General features: G+C 47.0%; 1 protein-coding gene across 5 annotated transcripts in view; it reads right to left on the bottom strand.

The window, feature by feature from the left end:
- LOC146064818 (cytochrome P450 2C5-like) overlaps positions 1–21,228 on the bottom strand; it is a 150,592-nt gene that overhangs the window by 24,822 nt on the left and 104,542 nt on the right. For all 5 annotated transcript variants that reach the window (XM_083178718.1, XM_083178719.1, XM_083178717.1 and 2 more), the window contains 3 exons: positions 18,595–18,771; positions 16,363–16,504; positions 15,010–15,194 (listed from right to left, as the gene is read on the bottom strand). In XM_083178718.1, the coding sequence (XP_083034844.1) occupies positions 15,010–15,194; positions 16,363–16,504; positions 18,595–18,771 (504 nt within the window). The remainder of the gene's footprint in view (positions 1–15,009; positions 15,195–16,362; positions 16,505–18,594; positions 18,772–21,228) is intronic.

Here is a 21,228-nt window from a genome sequence, read left to right as displayed (position 1 = left end):
TATAGAGCAAGTCTGCAGGAGCTCTGCAGTCGTGCTTCCTCCTTCTTCCCCGATCAGGCCACGCCCCGCGGTTGCTGAATTTCAAAAAATATTTTGAAAAGACTGGCCAGCCCCAGATTGGCAATAACCGGCCGGGCAGTCTTTTCTAAAAAAAAAATTTGAAACTCAGCAGCCGTTTCCCACCCCATTGTCCGGCAAATTCCGCTACATGCTCCCAGCCACCGCTCGGACCCTGACGCCACCCCCCCCTCCCCCCCCGCCACTGCCAGCTCCCCAGGAGTTTTTTTTGTTTACATGCAATAAATCACATGCAAATTTTTTTAATGTAAAAATGGCGCATCAGAGAGGACTTCCGGTTTCCGGGTTCATGCAGGCAGCAGCTTGAACACGCTGCTCCGCTCCACGCCCGACACCCGCAATTAGGAGCCCTCCCCGGGCTTCCAAACACCCGCAGCCTCTGCACAACATAGCGGAGGACCCATGGACAAACACTCGGCGGCGGGGAACGCTGGCAAACCGCAGCAGCAGAGAAATGAAAAACGGCACGCCGAATCCAACATGGCGCCCGAGGACGATCCCTCACCCCTGTCTCCTGCTTCAAAGAAAGCTGCAGCGCCTCAGGATCATGTTGATCTCCCACAGGTACGCCGCAACCCTGACTCCCCTGCATCCTATGGGGATATAGTGGAAGCTATTAAAGCCACTATGCCCTCCCTGCTCTCTAAAGCTGTACTAAAGACCTAGTACTGTAGTGGAAAGAGTCCACAGGGTGGGCCCGCCACCCAGGCCTAACGACACAAGACCCAGAGTAGTCCTTTTCCGCTGTCTTAACTTCCTACACAAGATTGCTATCTGGAAAGCCTCCAGGAAAATCCAGAATTTGATGTGGGAAGGCCACAGGATTCGGTTGTTTCAGGACTTCTCTGTTGAATTATCAAAGTCACGTAAGGCCTTTACACCGATTTGCTCAAAGCTTGTAGCGGAGAACACAAAATTTGCCCTCATGTACCTGGCCCGCTTGAGGATATTCACAGAAGACTCCCACTATGACTTTTCCACCCCTGATGATGCTCAAGCCTTCCTACATGACAGGCAAAATGCAGCTGCTGCGGACATCACAGATCTCCCAGCCTGACAATCTCCCTCACTTGAGGACAGCTAACCACCATATACTGTCCCACAGAACCCCTAATACCAGTTTTGGACAACAGTCACAGCGTATCAATGCTTTTGATGTGCGAACTGCGCTCCAGAGGACATAGATGCTGCACTACAACGCGCACGTAAGGTTAAAGCGCACCTACTCCAGTTCCTACCCCACAGATTCTCCGACTTGCAGCCCTGGACTCTATTTGAAGCCTCTCAAAATGAGGTAGACTTGGACAATTATTCCAGAGGACATAGAAGAAGCAACATATCTGTTTTTTTTTTTCCTTTTTTCTTTTACCTCGTTGGCGAAATAGCCCCCCTATATCCGTGCATTCCTTCTACACACTGTTGCACGCCGCCGTCCGGGCTGCAATGCACCAGGACGGACAGCGGATGCGGCATTGAGTGACGTGGCTGGGGACGTTGCCGGGCAGCGTCCCAAGCCTCACTCTGAGACGGAGCGTCGGGACGTTGCCAGGCAACGTTCCCGAGCTTCTGCCCGGAGGCCGCAAGCGCGCGTACGTCAATCAGGCGGCGCAAAATTCAAATAAATAGCCGGCATCTGCTGGGCACAGACTCCGGTTATAGCTTTCTGCCCAGCTAGCAGATTAGCACTGCATTGCGGTCCCCGTGGCTTCCCAGTCCACAGTCCTTTGTCCAGCTCCTTGTCCCTTCAGCGTCTGCTTCTCCCAGCCTTCCGTGGAGTTTCCTGTCCAGTATCCTGCTTCAGCCTGAGCCTGCGCTTGGCCCACTGTCTCTATCTTCTCGTGGGTCACGTAAGTGCTCCAGTGGAGCCTCTGTCTTTCTTTCTTTCTCCAGTATCCCCACCATGGCCGTGCCCCTCCGTGGGTTCATTCTTTTCTCTTTCCATCCATCTCCAGTGGCCCGCCGTGGCCGTGCCCCTCCGTGGGCTCATTATTCTCTTTCCATCCATCTCCAGTGGCCCGTCGTAGCCGTGCCCTTCCGTGGGTTCATTCTTTTTATCATCTATTATTGTATCCTTCTTGTTCTCTGGTTCTATCTCTTTTTGTCTTTATTAGTATCTTTCAGGCAGGGGGTGTCCTCAATTGCTATCCTTGTTTTGGGGAGTCGCCGTCCCTGTGGCGTAGCCTGCTGGGGACTCCTCTTCTGGTCCACTTGTGTCTGCGACTTGGTCGCATCCCGGTTTGGCCAGGTTCCGGCAGTCAGGGGTCAACTCTCAGCTAGGCCCGGTAGTTAGTGGTCCTCTTGGGTACCCTTTGGCGATCGTCTACCCCTTGTCTATTCCTAAGACCTGGCTGCATCGGGGTCGGAGCGGGCCTAACTCGCTCCTTCGGACGCGGCGGCCACAGGTGAACCCTAGCTCTGCAGGGGTTTACCATCTGCCTCAGGGACTCAACAGAGTTAGAGTAGCATCCGCTGTGGCCGTCCTAACCGGCGGTCCCGGCTACGGGCTCACGCCTGACCACCTGTCTACATCCGCCAACAGTTGCTCCTTGTGCCACAGTGGGCAACGTAACACACACTACCCCCCCATAACTGCAAAGTCACACGCCCTCCCCCCTCCTGCCTTATGTAATATATAATAATATGCTAATATAAGGTCCCCCCAGATTCGGGCCACTGGAGCACCTGTTATGTCCCGAACTCTCATAGTTAAAAGCAGTGTGCTCTCAATAGAACACATAGTTACTGTTTTTTATTACAAACGTTCACTTAAGCGGAAGACACTTGTTCAATTTGTTAACGTAGTATGTTGATCATACTATATGTGTGCATGTTTTTTCTCCCCATGTCTAGTCTTGTTTTTTTCTCCCTCCCTCTCTTTCCCTTATGTGTCTTGAATAGGTTGTTGAAATACTATGTTCCTGATCGAGGCTGCTACAGATTCCAGGTCCTCTGTCGTCTCATCTCTGACACCAATGACTGATCTCAAGATAGGTTCCTTCAACATGGGTGGGTCCCACTCTCCAGCCAAGCGACGAAAGGTATTGTTGTACGCCCAGAAGCAAGCAATACCCATCTTATGCATTCAAGAATCCCACCTTTTTTCCCCCCGAAATCCTCAAGCTCCAGATGCTAAAATGGAGACTGATATCTTCGGCTCCTTACAATAGCAAAGCTAGAGGAATAGTGATTTTAGCCTCAAGATCCCTAAATATTGAGGTGTTATCCTCTCAGGTGGATCCAGAGGGTAGGTACCTAATAGTGCACCTTAAAATAGCAAACACCACTTATGTCCTGTTCTCTATTTACGCCCCAAACACATACTCTAAAGCCTTCTACAAAAACATACACAACCTCCTTCTCCCACACTCCTCCACTCCTATGATATTGTGTGGAGATTTCAACCTTACAGCCCATCCGACCCTAGACAGATCCAATAACAATCCGACCCACAGACACCCACCCAAGATAGGTATACCATTCCTATTGCAGTCCCTACAATTAGTAGACATATGGCGTAATCTTCACCCCACACAAAGAGACTACACATGCCTTTCAGCCGCCCACCACACCCTTTCCCGTATTGACTACATCTGTATTTCACAGGCCCTTCTCCCACAAGTTCAAAATGCAGAATTTAACCCTATCATTCTTTCCGACCACGCACTAATACACTGCACAATACGAACCTCTCCCGAAAAATCTTCTTACAAATCATGGAGATTTCCCGGCCATCTTACAAATTCTAATATCTTTCGTTGCCTTATACAAGAAGCATGGGATGACTTCTGCTCCCATAATAGCTCATACCTAGCCACCAACCCCCCCCCCCCCCCCCCCCCTATTCTGGAAGACAGCAAAATCCGTCCTAAGGGGTTCAATTATGAAACATGAAGCAAAACTTAAAAAAGATCATTCTCGTTCCTACCTGCAACTGCAGCAAAATCTGACTGATGCCTACCCAAGCTTTGCAAGATCCCCAGATCCTCATAACAGATCTGCATATCTCCAAGCAAAATAACTCTTTGACGCCACACTACAAAATATGGCCGCAAAAACCCAGTTTAATTCGAACTATAAATTTCATAGATTCGGAAATAAAACAGGAAAACTACTCTCAAATATTCTAAATTCCTCACGCCCCCCAATGCTCATCATCCCCTTATGCTTACCGGATGGCTCCCTTACTTCAACTAATGCCCAAATCTCACAAATTATGACTTCGTTGTTCACAGAAATCTAGTCAGAACCCTCTGTAAACAGCCATGACACTACTACATCACCAACCCCCCCCCCCCCATTCCCCCCAAATTACCCATTCGATATGGCCAGATTTATCCTTCCCCCAGCTCCCTGATGACCTGGCTGAGTCACTGATATCCCCTATCACTATAGAAGAGGTCCAGAGAGCCATAGCCACCTCTAAAACCAGCCAAGGCCCCTGGTCCTGATGGATTCTCGAGTGACTTATACCTCATGTACCCGGACATTATGGCCCCCACTCTAGTCTCAGTTTTCAATCACATACTAATCAATGCTACAATCCCTCCTTATTTCAATTCAGCAATAATCAAAGTCCTTTCCAAGCCTGGTAGAGATCTGTCTAAACCCGGCTCCTACCTCCGATATCATTACTTAACAATGATTACAAGATACTCATGAAAATACTAGCCAATCGATTAAACCCTATCCTCCCAATTATTATCCATCAGGACCAGTCGGGCTTTATCAAAGGCAGACACTCGGTCAAGAACATCAGGAAAGTGCTAGCAGCAACTCACAATCTTGATAACAAAAACAACACAGATAACCCAAACATGATCCTAGCACTGGATGCGGAAAAAGCTTTCGATCTAGTGCGATGGCCCCACCTCTACGCCACCATGGCTAAATTTGGTATCCCAGATCGATTCACATCCTTTCTAAAAACCCTAAACCACTCCTCCTCCTCCCAAATTGCATGCAATGGCTTCCTCTCCCCCCCCCCTTACCTATATCAAGGGGAACCAGACAGGAATGCCCCCTATCACCCCTATTATTTGCCATGGCTATCGAACCCCTTGCAATTGCCCTTAGATCCTCAACAAATTTCACAGGCCTGTCAATCCGCGGAGTGGAGCTGAAAGTCTCCCTCTTCGCGGATGACATGCTCCTTTTTATTTCCAACCCCCTTACATCTATCCCAGCTATAATGGATATTATATCCTCCCACCCATTATTATCTCAGTTCAAAATCCAAACATCCCATATCAAATACCTAGGTATAAATATCACTAGAGACCCCCATAAACTTTTCTCGGTAAATTTCGACCCACTCATCGACAAAATAACATCGCAATTAGATTGCTGGAACAAACTCCCAATACCCTTACTAGGTAGAGCCGCAGTACTCAAAAGCTGCATTTTCCCAAAAATCTTTTACATACTTCAATCAATCCCCTGCATCATAAATAACTCTACGAACAATAATATAAATAAACTGATGTCCAAATTTCTCTGGTGCGGTAAGAAACCCAGAATGGCAATTACCAAACTGTCCCAACCCAAACCACTCGGAGGCCTAAAAATCCCAAACATTCAACAATACTCGTGGTCAGTTCACTACAAAATCATAACAGACTGGTTCCAGAACACCTCCTCCTACACAGATGTTGAACTTGACAACGCTATCTTCTTCCCCTACTCTCCTAGTGCACTCCTTCATTCCCAAATCAAACTCATTCCTAATTATATCACCAACCATGTTCTGTTCAAAGGCACTTATGATGCATGGCTACAAATTAACAAGAAACTGAAGAGAAGCCCTCATAACTCACCATATATTCCTATCTGGGGCAACCCAAATTTCCCACCCTCTCTACACAGCACCGCTTTCATTTCTTGGAAACGTAAAGGCCTAGATCTTGCATCAAAACTCTTTGATCCCGGAGGCCAACTTTTTACATTTGAGTCCCTCAAAAGTAAATATATTCTCCCAAATACACATTTTTTTCATGTATCTCCAGATCAGACACTACATAACTCCCATCATCCCGGCAATTATTTCTTCACTCACCTCTGACCCTCTAGCCCCTATCTGGAACATTCCAGACCCAAGTTTTTATAGAACATCACACCTATATGGTATTTTGCTTCCCCAGACAGATACTAATACCCTCACACATCTCATAAACAAATGGTCAGAAGATATTCCCAACATCACAACGGCAAACATGATTCTTTCTAACTATATTCCTATCATGAAAATTCTGCACTCTACCTACCTTCAGGAAGTCCACTTCAAAATCATTCATCGTCTATACTATGCCCCTGCTCAAACAAAACATATGAATAGGGAGGCGACAGGTGTATGCCACAAATGCGGGATGTGGAATGCCAAATTCTATCATTGCTTCTGGTCGTGCAACAAGATTCTCCGGTTTTGGAGAAAGGTTTTGAATATGTTAAAGAACATCACTAATGTGGAATTTACTCCAGACCCAATGGCCTGTCTCTGCCTGAATTTCCAAAACTTGAACCTTGGGCCCAGACCTACCCAAATCTTTTTTTTTTTTTTTTCATATATTTTTATTAGAATAGCCAGCAATTACAATATCCAAGTCAACCAGCACAAAACAATAGTGTTAGGAAATCAGCTATTCACATAAGTTATAAACTGGTCTGCATTTAACATCCTGTCAAATGTGGCTATTAGTTTTCAAATTTTTTTTAGTAAAGATAGTAAAGAGAGGTAGAAGGATAGATGTGTGTAATGTGGAAGAAGAAGAAAGAAAAAGAGAGAAAAAAAATAAAAAATAAAAAAAAGAATAGAAAGAGAAAAATAGATAACGAAAGGATTAAGGGGAAAGGGAGAGGCAGACACTGTGCACATTTAAACGGGTTTGGGGTGAGGCCAGCTCATTCCCTACCCGGTATTTGCCTTTGATGCAAATTGTACCAGGAATCCCATACGAGGTGAAATGTTTTAACCTTGTTGTTTAGGAGGGCTGTAATATACTCCATAGATGCTAGATACCACATCTTGTTGTTCAATGCATTTAAAGATGGGGCCTCTAGTTGCTTCCAACATGTCGCTGTAAGAAGTTTCGCTGCGTTAAATAATTGGAAGCAAAATGCGTTCTGGGTTTTAGATAAGGAGTCAAAGGGTTTACACAAAAGGGCATTTAAAGGCGTTTTAGGAATAGGTTGGCCAGTTATATTCGAGGCCACCTATATGACATCATCCCAAAATTTAGAAATTACAGGACATTCCCACCAGATATGGTAAAAGGTACCATTGTGGCCGCATTGCCTCCAGCAGAGATCAGAGGAGCCTGGAAAAACCCTAGCTATCCTGTCCGGAGTCATATACCAGCGGGAGTAAACTTTGAAGGAGGTCTCTCTAATGTTTGTATTAATTGAGGATTTACTCACATGCTGCCTCAAATCTGACCAGTCCTCGTCCTCCAGGCTCACACCCAAGTCCCGTTCCCAATCCAACTCAAATTTTTCTTTAGACATCTGGGTCTGTGGGATGGTCAATAAATACAAAATAGATATGGACCCCTTGCGCCCAGGGCTGTAAATACAGTGCCGTTCGAAAGGGGTAGGATTTCTAAATTTGTCTGATTTGTTAATGGAGTTGATAAAGCTAACTATTTGCATATATGCAAAATTAAAAGTGGGTGAGAGGCCATGGCGTTCGCAAAGTGAGTTAAAATCTGGAGGGGAAAATTCTCCTCTAATATGTCTTACCCTATCGATGCCAGCTGAGATCCAGGGAGCTGAGTATGATTTAACATTCCCTAGCGAAAAATCTGGATGTTTCCAAAGCGGGGTCAGTGGTGAGGGGTAGGCAGCAAGAGTTAATTTTTTATTAAGTTTATCCCATGTCTGTAGAATAGCGTGCACACATGGGACTTCACCTATTGAGGAAGGCCTCAGTCCTGGGGGGATCCACGGGAGATAACTAACCGATGGCAAACCTATGAGATCTGATTCCAGTGTCACCCAGGTTTTATTGCCTGGAGGTGTATGCCATGATGAGATATGACTCAATTGCGTTGCATGATAATATCTTTCGAAAATGGGGAGCCCTAAGCCTCCAGTTGTTCTTGATTTGGAGAGGATCGATCTGTTAATTCTCGGTTTAGTATTGGACCATACAAAAGAGCCACAGAGAGACTGAAGTTCTTTTAGAAACGAAAAGGGGACCTTAGAAGGGATTGTTTGGAAAAGGTATAATACCCTTGGCAGAACGTTCATTTTTATAGAATTAATACGGCCAGTCCAGGAGATAAAAAGAGTGGCCCAGCGTTTTAGATCCGTTTTAATGGAGTGTAATAAAGGGGCGTAATTTGCTTTAAAAAGTTGACTAAAAGATTTTGTGATCTGGATACCTAAATAGGAAAAGGAAGTAGACTTCCACGTAAAATCAAAACCCTGATGTAAAAGGTTTGTTATGTCTGGGGACAGGTGAAGTGGCATAGCCTCAGATTTTCTATTGTTGATCTTATGTCCCGAGCATCCCCCATAGATAGAAAGCTCCCTCATCAGGTTAGGAAGGGAAATCAGAGGAGATGACAGGGTCAATAGTACATCATCTGCGAATAATGATATTTTGTACTGTTTGTCTATGACCGTAATACCCTTGATATCTGGATTCTCTCTGATTTTAGCAGCTAGAGGTTCGATGCTCAGGACATAGAGCAAAGGAGAAAGGGGGCAGCCCTGTCTCGTTCCGTTATGAAGAGTAAAAGGACGGAGAGGAGAGACCATTAGTGGAAACAAGAGCCAAAGGGTTGTCATATAGGGAGCCAATTGCTTTTAAAAAATTGCCATTAATGCCATAAGTTTTTAATGTTTGAAACATAAATGGCCATGATAGCCGGTCAAAGGCCTTTTCTGCGTCTAATGATAACACCACAGACGGTAGTTTAGACTTGTTAATGAAAGAAATCAGATTAACAGTCCGTCTGGTGTTATCAAGTGCTTGTCTTGTAGGGATAAATCCCACTTGGTCGGGGTTGATAAGTTGGGGCAGCAAAAGGTTTAATCTGTTGGCCAGTATCTTAGCGAATAATTTGATGTCCGAATTGATCAATGAGATTGGTCTGAAATTAGTTTTACATGTGTGATCTTTTTTAGGTTTGGGGATGACAATAATAACGGATTTTAAGGAGTCTGGGTGAAATTTATCGCCTAGTGGAATTTTGTTGTAAAGGGATAATAAGTATGGAGACAGAATGGTTGAGAAGGTTTTGTAATATACAGAAGAGAAACCATCCGGGCCAGGGGCCTTAGATGATTTTTGTGACTTTAATGCAGAATGTAATTCCTCAGCCGTTATGGGCTCGTTCAGGGTTGAAGCTTGAGAATCTGAAAGTTTTGGAAGCTTGCATGAGTCCAGGTATTGTTGGGCTAGGAGAGATGGTGCGGACCTAGGTGATTGAGGCGGAGATAGGTTATAGAGTGATTTGTAGTACTCGTAAAATGTGCTGTTAATCGAGACTGGGTCATAAGTTAACGTACCATTACTATCTCGAATAGCTACAATGGCCTGGGCGGCACGCTTGGCCCTCAGTTGTCTGGCTAGCAATGCATCTGACTTATTACCCTTTTCGTAGAACTTCTGATTGGCCCAACGGAGGGATTTTTCTGTCTGTTCTGCTAGGATAGAGTTAAGTTCACCTCTCACCCCTTGTATTTGTTTAAGTGTCTCAGCGGAGCGTGTCTGTTTGTGTAGGGTCTCCAAGCGTTCCAGTTGTTCAGTCAGAACTGTGAGTCTGCCCGTCAACTTTTTCTTCCTATAAGTGGCATATTTAATGATTGCGCCTCTAATTACAGCCTTGTGGGCCTCCCACACTGTCGCTTCAGAAGTCACAGATGAAGAATTAAGATCAAAATATTCCCTAATCTGTGACTGGAGAAGATCTAAATTTAAGGATCTGAAGCAGGGTTTCGTTTAACCGCCAGGGGGGCCGCCCTCTTTTTGAATTAAGGGGGTCAATAATAATAGAGACCATTGAGTGGTCGGACCATACCACGGGTACGTGGTCGACTTTAATCAAAGTAGCCAACAGTCCACTACACCCAAGTAACATATCTATCCTGGAGTAAGTGTCGTGAGGAATAGAATAAAAGGTATAATCCCGTGAAGTTGGATGGACAGCTCTCCAGGTGTCAAACAACCCCGCCTCTGTAATTACCCTTTGGAGGGAATCCCCCTGCGTACCACTGGTAGGACCCTTTTTAGGGAAACTTCTGTCCAACGTGTGCGAAAGTACGGCATTAAAATCCCCTCCTAGCAAAACTAACCCTCTGCGGATGGGATGTAGTTTATCAAATACATCACGGAAGAATTTAGTCTGGCCTGTGTTGGGAGCATAAATATTAACAATAGTCATAATTTGGTGACCGATCTGTGCTATTAAGATAATATATCTCCCATCTGGGTCTACAGTCTTAGAGATGAGCTGGAAGGGTACAGAAGAGCGTATTAGGATTGAAACTCCCTGCTTCTTAGAGAAGTTAGTGGAATGAAAAACATTGGGGAAGCGCCTGGAGGACAGGGAGGGATGGGAGTGCTTTTTAAAATGAGTTTCCTGTAATAGGATGATATCACCTTTTTTAGATTGGATGGTTTTATGTAGCAGTGACCTTTTGTGGGGAGTATTAAGGCCTTTAACATTGAGAGAGAGTACAGTCAGTGTCATGTTATCGAGGTACAATTTGTTACTTGCACCAGTGTCTAGGAAGGATTACAGAGGGAGGAAGGGAGGAGAGAAGGGAAGAGAGAAAAAAGAAGACAGGAAAAAAAAAAAAAGATAAGATACAAAAGAGGAGTGGGCAACTTTACCCCCCAATGCCCTGAGAAGAGGGAAAGGCCCACTGAGTGAGCACCCTGAAAAAAAGAAGAGAAAGAACAAGGAAGACTATCTCCTGATGGGAGGTAGTTCTAAAAGGGTGCAAAGTTAGGGAAGGCTGTGGAACCCGCAGGTCACTCCACAGGAATCCCTAAAAAAAAAAAAAAAAAAAAAAGGGAACGTGGCCTAGATATGCAAAAGACAATAAATTTTGTTGAAAAACGGAACACACACACAAAAAAAAAAGGAAGAACAGGTAAATACGATATAAGGCGATCCACCCGGTATTATGGTGCGCCATAGTACAAACTCGGAACTAAAGTAAAAAACAACATAGCAATAAGAGTGGGGTTCCGAAGTCCTCTCCTCCCCCCACACGCAAAGTAGTGCGCTCGTGGGATAGGAGGAAGAGGAAGGGAAACCAACAACCATGAACAACAATTTAGCAAAAGGCTGTAAGTAAAACACATTTCTATATGTAAATAAGTGTTATCAATTTCTTCTATAACCATGTCAGGTAGGTAGAGAAGCACTATCCGATGCAGAAGCTTCATCATCCAGCTGAAGTAGCTGGAGTCTGCGGAGCAGGCTCTTCCCTTCAGCGACATTATATACAGATTCTTGCCGACCATTAACTTCCACTATGAGGCGGAACGGGAATCCCCACTTGTATTTAAATGCATGGTCCCTGAGAGATTTAGTGATGTCTCGTAATTCTCTTCTCCGCATAAGAGTATTGGGGGCCAAATCTTGAAAAATCTGTAAGGAGCTGTCCTCAAAGTGGATGTGAGAGGAAGAGCGACTGGCCTGAGTAATTTGGTCCTTCACCTGGAATGAGAGGAACTTCAGAATAACGTCTCTTGGGGGGGCATCATCCTTAGGCTTAGGCCTCAGGGCTCGGTGCGCCCTTTCAATCTGAATCTGATTTTCCACTAACGTGGGAACCAGCGAGATAAAGAGGCGTTTGAGATATGCTTCCAGAGATTTGGGAGGGACCGATTCCGGGATATTCCGTATCCGCAAGTTATTCCGTCTCTCTCTATTTTCGAGATCCTCAGTCTTCTCCTTAAGGAATTCTAATTCCCGGTGGAGGTAGTCTATATCGTGAGTGGCATCGGAAAGTCCCTTAGACATAGAGTCAACCTTTTCCTCCATCTTGGAAGTGCGTGTAGACAGAACAGCAATTTCCTTGCGTAGGTCTACAGATAGTTGTTGCAGATTAGAGGTTACAGTTTTGGTGAAGTCCGCAAACATAGCTTGAATGTCGCTTTTGGTAGCAAAAGTATCTTCGGCTGTAGGAGACATATCAGACAGACGTCCTGGAGAGGAGGAAGGAGAATGTGTCGGCAAGGTCGGGTCTGGACGGGTAAAATGTGGACGTATGCTTTGTTGAGAGTTTTTTCGACCTCCTCTGGTGTTGCTTTTGCTCATAGTGAGGTTGTCGGAATAGCAAACAGCCGAGTCTGTAGTATCAAATAGCTGATTTAAACCCGGGTAGACGGCCAGCTAGTAACTTTACATCACCTGAGTTCTTCTGTGCAGGGGTGAATGCAAATAGAATAACGGGGTTGCTGGTGGGTATTCAGATCTGATGGGTAGGAACCATGAATGCAATGTAATGTCCGTGTCCAGCGTAATGTCACGGGCTCAAACAGACCTAAGAGGGGGGGCCTCTGCAGATTATACACAATTTTGGAGGGCGTCCTCGGTCACACCCCACGATGCAAGCTCACCCAGTCGACCAAGGGGTACACTGGAGACAAGATAGGTCTAGCAAAGCGTAGATTTAAAATGCTGCCCGTAAGCCGTGGGTATAGAGTCCACCCAGCTTATGTGTTATTTAACTGTCTGATTGCTGGGATTCTGTTATTACACTTGTGGTTTTTTTTTTTTTTTTTCTTTTAACCAGAAGATGGAGCTCTAACCCCACTTGGTCTCAGATTGACTGGGATAGGAAACATGAGTCCATCAGACTGGGTAAAATAAAACAGTGATCCTTGGATCGCAAGAACAGTTTGTATTAGCAAATGATAGAGGCTGTGGACAGGGTCCTGTTATTAAACAGTGATTCTTATGAGAGAGTTGGGCACATAAGTCCAAAGCCCAGATAACCCAGCACCCACGTTATCTCAGCTCCACTTAATCATTCTCCTGCAGGCAATGTATTTAAGATATGTCACATCGTTTTCACATGCCTAAGCTGTGGGGAGAGGCAGCTCAGTGTGGGGAGGTGTAGGCAATTTCTATTGCTGCTGCGGGAGCCTGTACGTGGGTCAGAGGTTGGGAAATAGATGGAGGGCAGAGGGAGATTTATGTATGCCTCTCCCAAGATGGCCGCCGCTGGAGGATTGCTGGTAGTCTTCCCCCCTGGACGTCTGTCCGTCGCGGGGAGACTAGGGAACAAGGTCCCGCTCTTCTCCGCTCTAAGTGAGCTTATTGGTGCTCCCAGGGGCTGTGTTCCCCGCCTGTCAGCCTGGCGGGAGGCAGCCGTCAGCGCGCGCCCACGCTGCCGCTCCTGGCTCTGGATCCCCCGCTGGGTGCCGCTCCGGGTTGGCGTATGGAGCCCCCGAATAGCGCACCAGCTCTGGGGGGTAACAGCTGCAATGGGGGCTTACCTCCTCAGACCTCCAAAGCCTCCAGGACCGCTGCAGCCCACTCGGAGATCCGGCCGTGCGCGTCAGGAAGGCGCCGAAATTGAGGCCCCGGCTTCTCCACAGTATCAAGGCCGCAACCTGCAGGAGCGCTTAGAAGCGCTCCCCGGCTCTGCGGCACGCTCCACTGGACACAGGGCACGATCGGGGAGGTAGGTAATCGGGTTGGGGATCAAGGGAGGGGGTATGGAGGCAATGAGGGGGTGAATTGTATGGAAGGGCACAGGAGCTGGGGTAACTTGCGTCCGTGCTGCAAGCTTGCTAGGCCACGCCCCCGACCTACCCAAATCTTACCTTTACTATATACAGTACTGACTATGGCGAAAAAGGTAATACTCATCCACTGGATTCAACCCTCAGCCCCAACTATTGCTGAACTTAAAGATAAACTATTCCAGCTTCTACTATATGATATACGCACAATGTCTCTGGACACAACACATCCACAAATTAGACTATTCCAGAAATGGAGCCTATATGTTGAATCACTGGATCCATCCTTTAGATTACAGATATCCTTTTCTAGTCTTTCCACATCAATGTCTAACTGAACATTAAGCTATTGAATAATCCATCCCACGTTGAACCTAAACATGTTATTAAACGACGGTACCCAAAGTATACAAAAATTATATGAGCGACAAATATGCTCACCTGAGAAGACCAAGCAAACCTGAGATGATTAGCTGGTGATGGAATAAAGACCCGAACAGATTTATCCCAACATAACCCTACCGCAGCTCCCCCTTCCCCCCCCCCAACTCCTCACCAACCCCTTTCCATCTCCCAATTGTCTTTATATTCCTCCTCTGCAATAACAGCCTGGAAAAGTCTAGCTTATGGTTAATATATCCCTATGCAATCCTACCCATTTCCTATCTCTGTCTTGTTAATTGTTTCATTTGGTATGCCCGTAAGTTAATAGATATATTGATGATATATGTCTAGTAAGGTTGTCGGAGCGATTTCCTCCAACCTGATTCAAAATTGTTTTAGGTGATAAACATCATATCCCATATTGTGTTCCTACATAGAGATGGAGGTCTTGTTCTGTTTTTTTCATTACCCAACATGTGGACACTCAATAATTTTATCCTTGTAACTACATTAAGTTTATATCACTGTTGATGTATATCGTGTACTCATTGAAAAATAAAAAAATGTTGAAATCAAAAATGGCGCATCAAGTGTCAAATCGTACAGTAAGAGAGCTTCCCGGGGAGCTGCTGGGGGAGCTCAAGTGTAAACTGGTCCGGCTTGTCCTTAGTACAAGTCAGCCTAGGTTTTCTTGGGGCCCTAAGAGCGTATAAGGCCGATACAGACAGTTGCTAGCTGCTGCGCCGTACTGTAGTTAGTAGTACTGTACAGTATGTGTTTATTCTTTCAGTGTGTTCCAGTAAAACCTTTCTTTTATGAGAATTGCTGTGGACATGAGTTACCTTTGGAATAAAGTAGCCTCTGAATGTGACATCTTGAGAAGTTGCATGTGGGACACTAGTGGGTGCGATATCACCATAGCGCTGTATTTCATGGACCACGGCGTCGGTGTACGGCATCTGCTTCCTGTGCTCTATCTGAGGCGGAGCGGATGCTAACACTCTTTCAATTTCATGTTGCACTTTTTCTGCCAGAAAAGAGACGTTACTTCAATTGAAATGCATGTCACCTCTTCATAGCCCAGAACTGCAATTTACAGTAGGCGGCCATATTTCACCATCCACATCCTCAGCTGCAGATGTGACACTATCGGACAGATTCGCAATGCGATATTCGACTTCATCACGCGGATGTATAATTATTATCGCATGCAGGCATGGTGTCTTAGATCTGCGGGTGCCCTGTACAAGAAGCAGACAGGCAGCTGTCATCTGCCGACGTCAGCTGCCCCCCCCCCTGCACCCGCGTTACAGCCCCATTACCATGGGAACGCCCAGAGTTTTCATTGGAATGAGCCATGAAACGCTGGGCGTTCCCATGGGCGCAGCCTCTTGCCGGCAACCCACGCCCCCCAGCCCGCTCTGCTAGGTACGAACGGGATGGTGAACTCATGTAGACCTTTTGATTTTCAACCTAATACTTGTCAACCTTCCTTTTGACCCAAGTCCTGTCTGACTTTAATAGTAGTCAACCTAATGTTTGCGGACTTTCATATTGTCTACCTAGCGACCGTATCCCTAGCGACTGAGGTATATGAAGGAATAACAAATCCCCAACTTTAAAATATTAGGAGATGAAGAGTAACCTCAGAGTTGAGCACTCACCTTGGTGGCTTCTGCCCTTATATGGTCACATGATCGGTCACGTGATCAGCTGCCCCAGTAGGATAGTATTATAGTATCCAGTGGCGTAACTATAGCTCCGCAGCCCCCGCGGTGGCGGGGGGCACAGAGAAATTGGGGGGGCTGCGGGGCTATAGTTACCCGCAGTCTGCGTCTCGCCCGGCTCTCTGTCGGGACCTTCCTGACGTCACGGTCCCGGCCGGCTCCTGCTGCAATGAAAACTGACAATTAGAAAATGGCTGCCCCCATACTGCAGACAGTTTTCTGTCTGCAGTATGGGGGCAGCCATTTTCTAAGAGTCCGTTTTCATTGTAGCAGCAGGAGCCGGCCGGGACCGTGACGTCAGGAAGGTCCCGACAGAGAGCCAGGTGAGACGCAGACCGCGGGTAAGAAGGGGGGGCAGGTTAGGTGCGGCAGGGGGGGGGGTGCCCCCCCACGTGCGGCGGGGGGGCGCTAAATAGTTAGTTACGCCCCCGAAAGTATCTCACGCATGGTATACTGTATATGTCTCACTTTGGATCTCCGGGTATTTCATCATGAGCAGGAGGCCCCATCGCAGAGTGGTGGAGGTGGTTTCTATCCCAGCAGTAAACAGATCTCCCACCAGTGCAACCAGGTTCTCATTGTGGTAATATAAGGTGGATTCTGGCTTCCCCTGTGGACAAGGACATACAGTAGCATCATCATTATAAAGAATAATTAATAAAAGTAATCAATTGGAAACCATTGTGTAACATCAGGATTTGCTGGAATACACCAAGGTAACCTTCCATAGAAGGAAGGGGTCTGCTAGATCTGCATCTTTATTTTTTGGGCAGGTGGGGACAGGCAGGGCCGCCAAGAGAAATCCTGGGCCTCGGTACAACAACTTCCTGGGGCCCCCACGGACGGAGCTCCCGCACACTCTGCGGACCCGTTGTTATGCCACTGCTTCTAAGGTGGATACACGTACAAAAATTGACACTGTAATGCCTATTACACGTCACACACCCATTACATATTATACCACATGCCATAATGCTCATTACACGCTATGCCACACACCGTAATGCTCATTGCATATTAAGGGGTTAACATGCTCTGCCAGGGGTTAACATTCTCTGCCAGGGATTAACCTGTCTGCCCTGATTTACATGCTCTGCCAGGGGTTAACATGCTCTGCCAGTCGTTACATGCTCTTTGCAAAGGATTTACACATACCCTCCAACATGGCCCATTCCATTAGTTACAAAATGCTCTGTTCCTGGACTTCCCTGCCAGTGGCAGTTACAGATGTGAGCCTACAGCACAGTCCAATATTCAAAAAGAGGGGGGGGGGGGGGGGGTCATACAGTATATACTGCCACCCCAAGCATCACTGTCCTGGACTCACTGGCAGTTGATGTGACTGCCCCGCTTTGAATTTTGGACTGTGCTGGAGTCCAACCTCTGTAACTACCACTGGCAGGGAAGTCCAGGAACAGAGTATTTTGTACCTAATGGAATGGATCATGTTGGGGGTACTTGCCACCAAATAAAAAAAAAACCTGTATGTCCAGACCAGGGCCTCCCTGACAGGCCCGGGCCCAGGTAAATTGTACCTGCTCCCCCCCTCTCTCGGCACCCCTGGGGACAGGTGGGGACGGGGGGACGGGGGGTGGGGGGCGACATAAACTCTGCTCATTTTACGATCAGCTGTGCATCGGAGATTTTTCATAATAAGATTTAAAAAGAAACCCTCACAAAAAGGCATTATTAGTGTCCTATAATTATCCCAATGTACGTGATATAAGTCTGCATCGACAGTCTAATATAGATGGAGCTGGACATTTTGGTGTGTCTTTGTCAACATGAGGACAGATTGCTAGATAGACAGATAGATAGAAATCTAATAAGATCTGCCTCTCAGATCATGGCTGTGTCTATGGTAATACAGTACCTGACTAGGTACATTCCAAAAGGGCTGTACGTCCTCTGTATACACAATGCACAGAAAGGTGGCACTCTGGGACTTTCCAAAACGTGGTGTTTTAACGTTTCAGGGATATAATCCCCGTCATCAGATGATATACAGATCAATCAGTGCTAAAGTTACCTGCTATGCGAAACGTCTGGCTGCAAATACCAGTAGGCATATCCATTGCGTCACACCCGCCTCCCATAGTGAATGCAGGGTGCATATACACAAGCAACTAAGGGCCTAATTCTGGTTCACTCGCAAAAGCAAATTCACTCTCTAATGGACAAAACCATGTGCACTGCAGGTGGGGCAGATGTAACATGTGCAAAGAGAGTTAGATGAGAGAGTTAGATGAGAGAGAGAGAGAGAGAGAGAGAGAGAGAGAGAGAGAGAGAGAGAGAGAGAGACTCCATCTGTAGGCAGAATCTGAGCAACATCACCTCTTCATTTTTAGAAAATGAACCCCCAATGCTTCTATGTATGTTTATTTTTATGTATAAAACAGGGTTGCCGACTTTGAAAAAATCCTCTCCGGGAGAAGCCCGGAGAGGAATCTTGCATTACTCGTTTTGGGGGCGGGGCTTAACAGTGATGTCATTAAGCCCCGCCCCCATTACGTGAAATAGCCGAAATAACAGTTATCCATGGAGGGGGCGGGGCTAAAACGTCACGATTGTGCCGTTTTCGCTCCGTCCCCTCCCCTGAGACCCGCGGATTGTGGCATATAAATGCCGCGATCGGGGGGCTCAGTGGTCGGCAACCCTGGTATAAAATACTGTATGTTAAATAATTTGCGTAGGCGATACCTCCAGCTGCTTAGCCAGGAACACATCAATCAGATTCCTCTGGTCGTTCACATCCAGCTCATTCTTGTGTTTTGTAAATGTCGCTGTTATAAAGTTCTGGAACGTTCTAATGTTTGCAAAGAATGTTCTGTGAGCGCCCGGCAGCCAGTCCATCACAGAGGGGAACGCATTGTACAGCTAAGAGAAAAAATACATTATAAACAAATCTCTCCAATTACTGTAACCAACTAATATTTTTTATTTAAAAAAAAATTCTCTGAAACTAATGTTTTTTTTAGGAGTAAATTATGTTAAGAACATTTAAAATATATCCAATATGATAAAAAAAAAAAAAAAATTATATATAAAAAAAAAAATGTTAATAAACAATGGTACAAACATTAGTCCCCTGACACATTTTTTGCATGTGGAGTGGGAGGAGGGGGTAACCCCAAATGGGATCTATAATAACCAGTAAATGTAGAAGAGGGGGCATATAAAAGCTATGCTGGAGGTAGGGGGAGGGTTAAAATAATAATAAAATACCACAGGGTAGGAGAGTACAAAAAATTATAAATATTTTTTTTATACTATGATGATGAGGGGTGATACGATTATGGGGGGGTACCTGCAAAATGATTGAACGTGCAAGAGAATAAAGATTGTCTCTAGTGGATGCACATATTAAAATTTAATTCAAATTTAACACACATAAACACAGTTATCTACTGTATATAAAATGGATGTATGTGTGTGCGAGTATGTATGTACTGTATGTATGTATGTATGTATGTATGCGTACAGTATGTTCCAGCATAACTCTGGAATGCCTGCGGCAATTTACACCAAACTTGGTACACATACTGTATGACTTAGAATCTGGAAAAAAAAAATGTGGGGGGGGGGGGGGGGGGGGGGGAGACACCCCTAGCATCCATTTGGGTCTGGCCATTACATAAAGTTGGTCAGAGAAGCATGATATGGCAAAGTTGCAGAACATAGAGGGGGTAGAGGACACTGATTGGGTCCAGATTAGGTTCACAGCCACTAACACCGCCAGGGTCCCGAGGGCCCCAAAAAAAGGTCTGGCCACTTCAAAGTGGGCCAGGGATGCAAGATATGGCAGAGCTACATAACAAATAAGGAGGGGGTAGAGGACATGGGGTTTAAGAAAAAAAAAACTGTGCTTAGATCTGGGAGCCAACCACAGACAGGTGTATGCCGGGCACACCATGGGCCCACCACAGACAGGTGTATGCCGGTCACACCATGAGCCCACCACAGACAGGTGTATGCCGGGCACACCATGGGCCCACCACAGACAGGTGTATGCCGGTCACACCATGGGCCCACCACAGACATGTGTATGCCGGGCACACTATGAGCCCACCACAGATAGGTGTATGCCGGGCACACCATGGGCCCACCACAGACAGGTGTATGCCGGTCACACCATGGGCCCACCACAGACAGGTGTATGCCGGGCACACCATGAGCCCACCACAGACAGGTGTATGCCGGGCACACCATGGGCCCACCACAGACAGGTGTATGCCGATCACACCATAGGCCCACCACAGACAGGTGTATGCCGGTCACACCATAGGCCCACCACAGACAGATGTATGCCGGTCACACCACAGACAGGTGTATGCCGGGCACACCACGAGCCCACCACAGACAGGTGTATGCCAGTCACACCATGGGCCCACCACAGACAGGTGTATGCCGGTCACACCATGGGCCCACCACAGACAGGTGTATGCCGGGCACACCATGAGCCCACCACAGACAGGTGTATGCCGGGCACACCATGGGCCCACCACAGACAGGTGTATGCCGATCACACCATAGGCCCACCACAGACAGGTGTATGCCGGTCACACCATAGGCCCACCACAGACAGATGTATGCCGGTCACACCACAGACAGGTGTATGCCGGGCACACCACGAGCCCACCACAGACAGGTGTATGCCAGTCACACCATGAGCCCACCACAGACAGGTGTATGCCGGCCACACCATGGGCCCACCACAGATAGGTGTATGCGGGTCACACCACGAGCCCACCACAGACAGGTGTATGCGGGTCACACCACGGGCCCACCACAGACAGGTGTATGCCAGTCACACCACGGGCCCACAACAGACAGGTGTATGATGGTCACACCACGGGCCGACCACAGACAGGTGTATGCCGGTCACACCATGGGCTCACCACAGACAGGTGTATGCCGGTCACACCATGAGCCCACCACAGACAGGTGTATGCCGGTCACACCATGAGCCCACCATAGACAGGTGTATGCCAGTCACACCATGAGCCCACCACAGACAGGTGTATGCCGGCCACACCACGAGCCCACCACAGACAGGTGTATGCCAGTCACACCACGAGCCCACCACAGACAGGTGTATGCCGGCCACACCACGGGCCCACCGCAGACAGGTGTATGCCGGTCACACCACGGGCCCACCACAGACAGGTGTATGCCGGCCACACCACGGGCTCACCACAGACAGGTGTATGCCGGTCACACCACGAGCCCACCACAGACAGGTGTATGCCGGTCACACCATGAGCCCACCACAGACAGGTGTATGCCAGTCACACCATGAGCCCACCACAGACAGGTGTATGCCGGCCACACCAT

The sequence above is a fragment of the Crinia signifera genome, chromosome 3 (genome assembly GCF_055691185.1).
Source record: "Crinia signifera chromosome 3, ASM5569118v1, whole genome shotgun sequence".
NCBI classification, from domain to species: domain Eukaryota; kingdom Metazoa; phylum Chordata; class Amphibia; order Anura; family Myobatrachidae; genus Crinia; species Crinia signifera.
The sequence above is the reverse complement of the archived record's forward strand: the minus strand, read 5'-3'. Positions and strand labels throughout refer to the sequence as shown.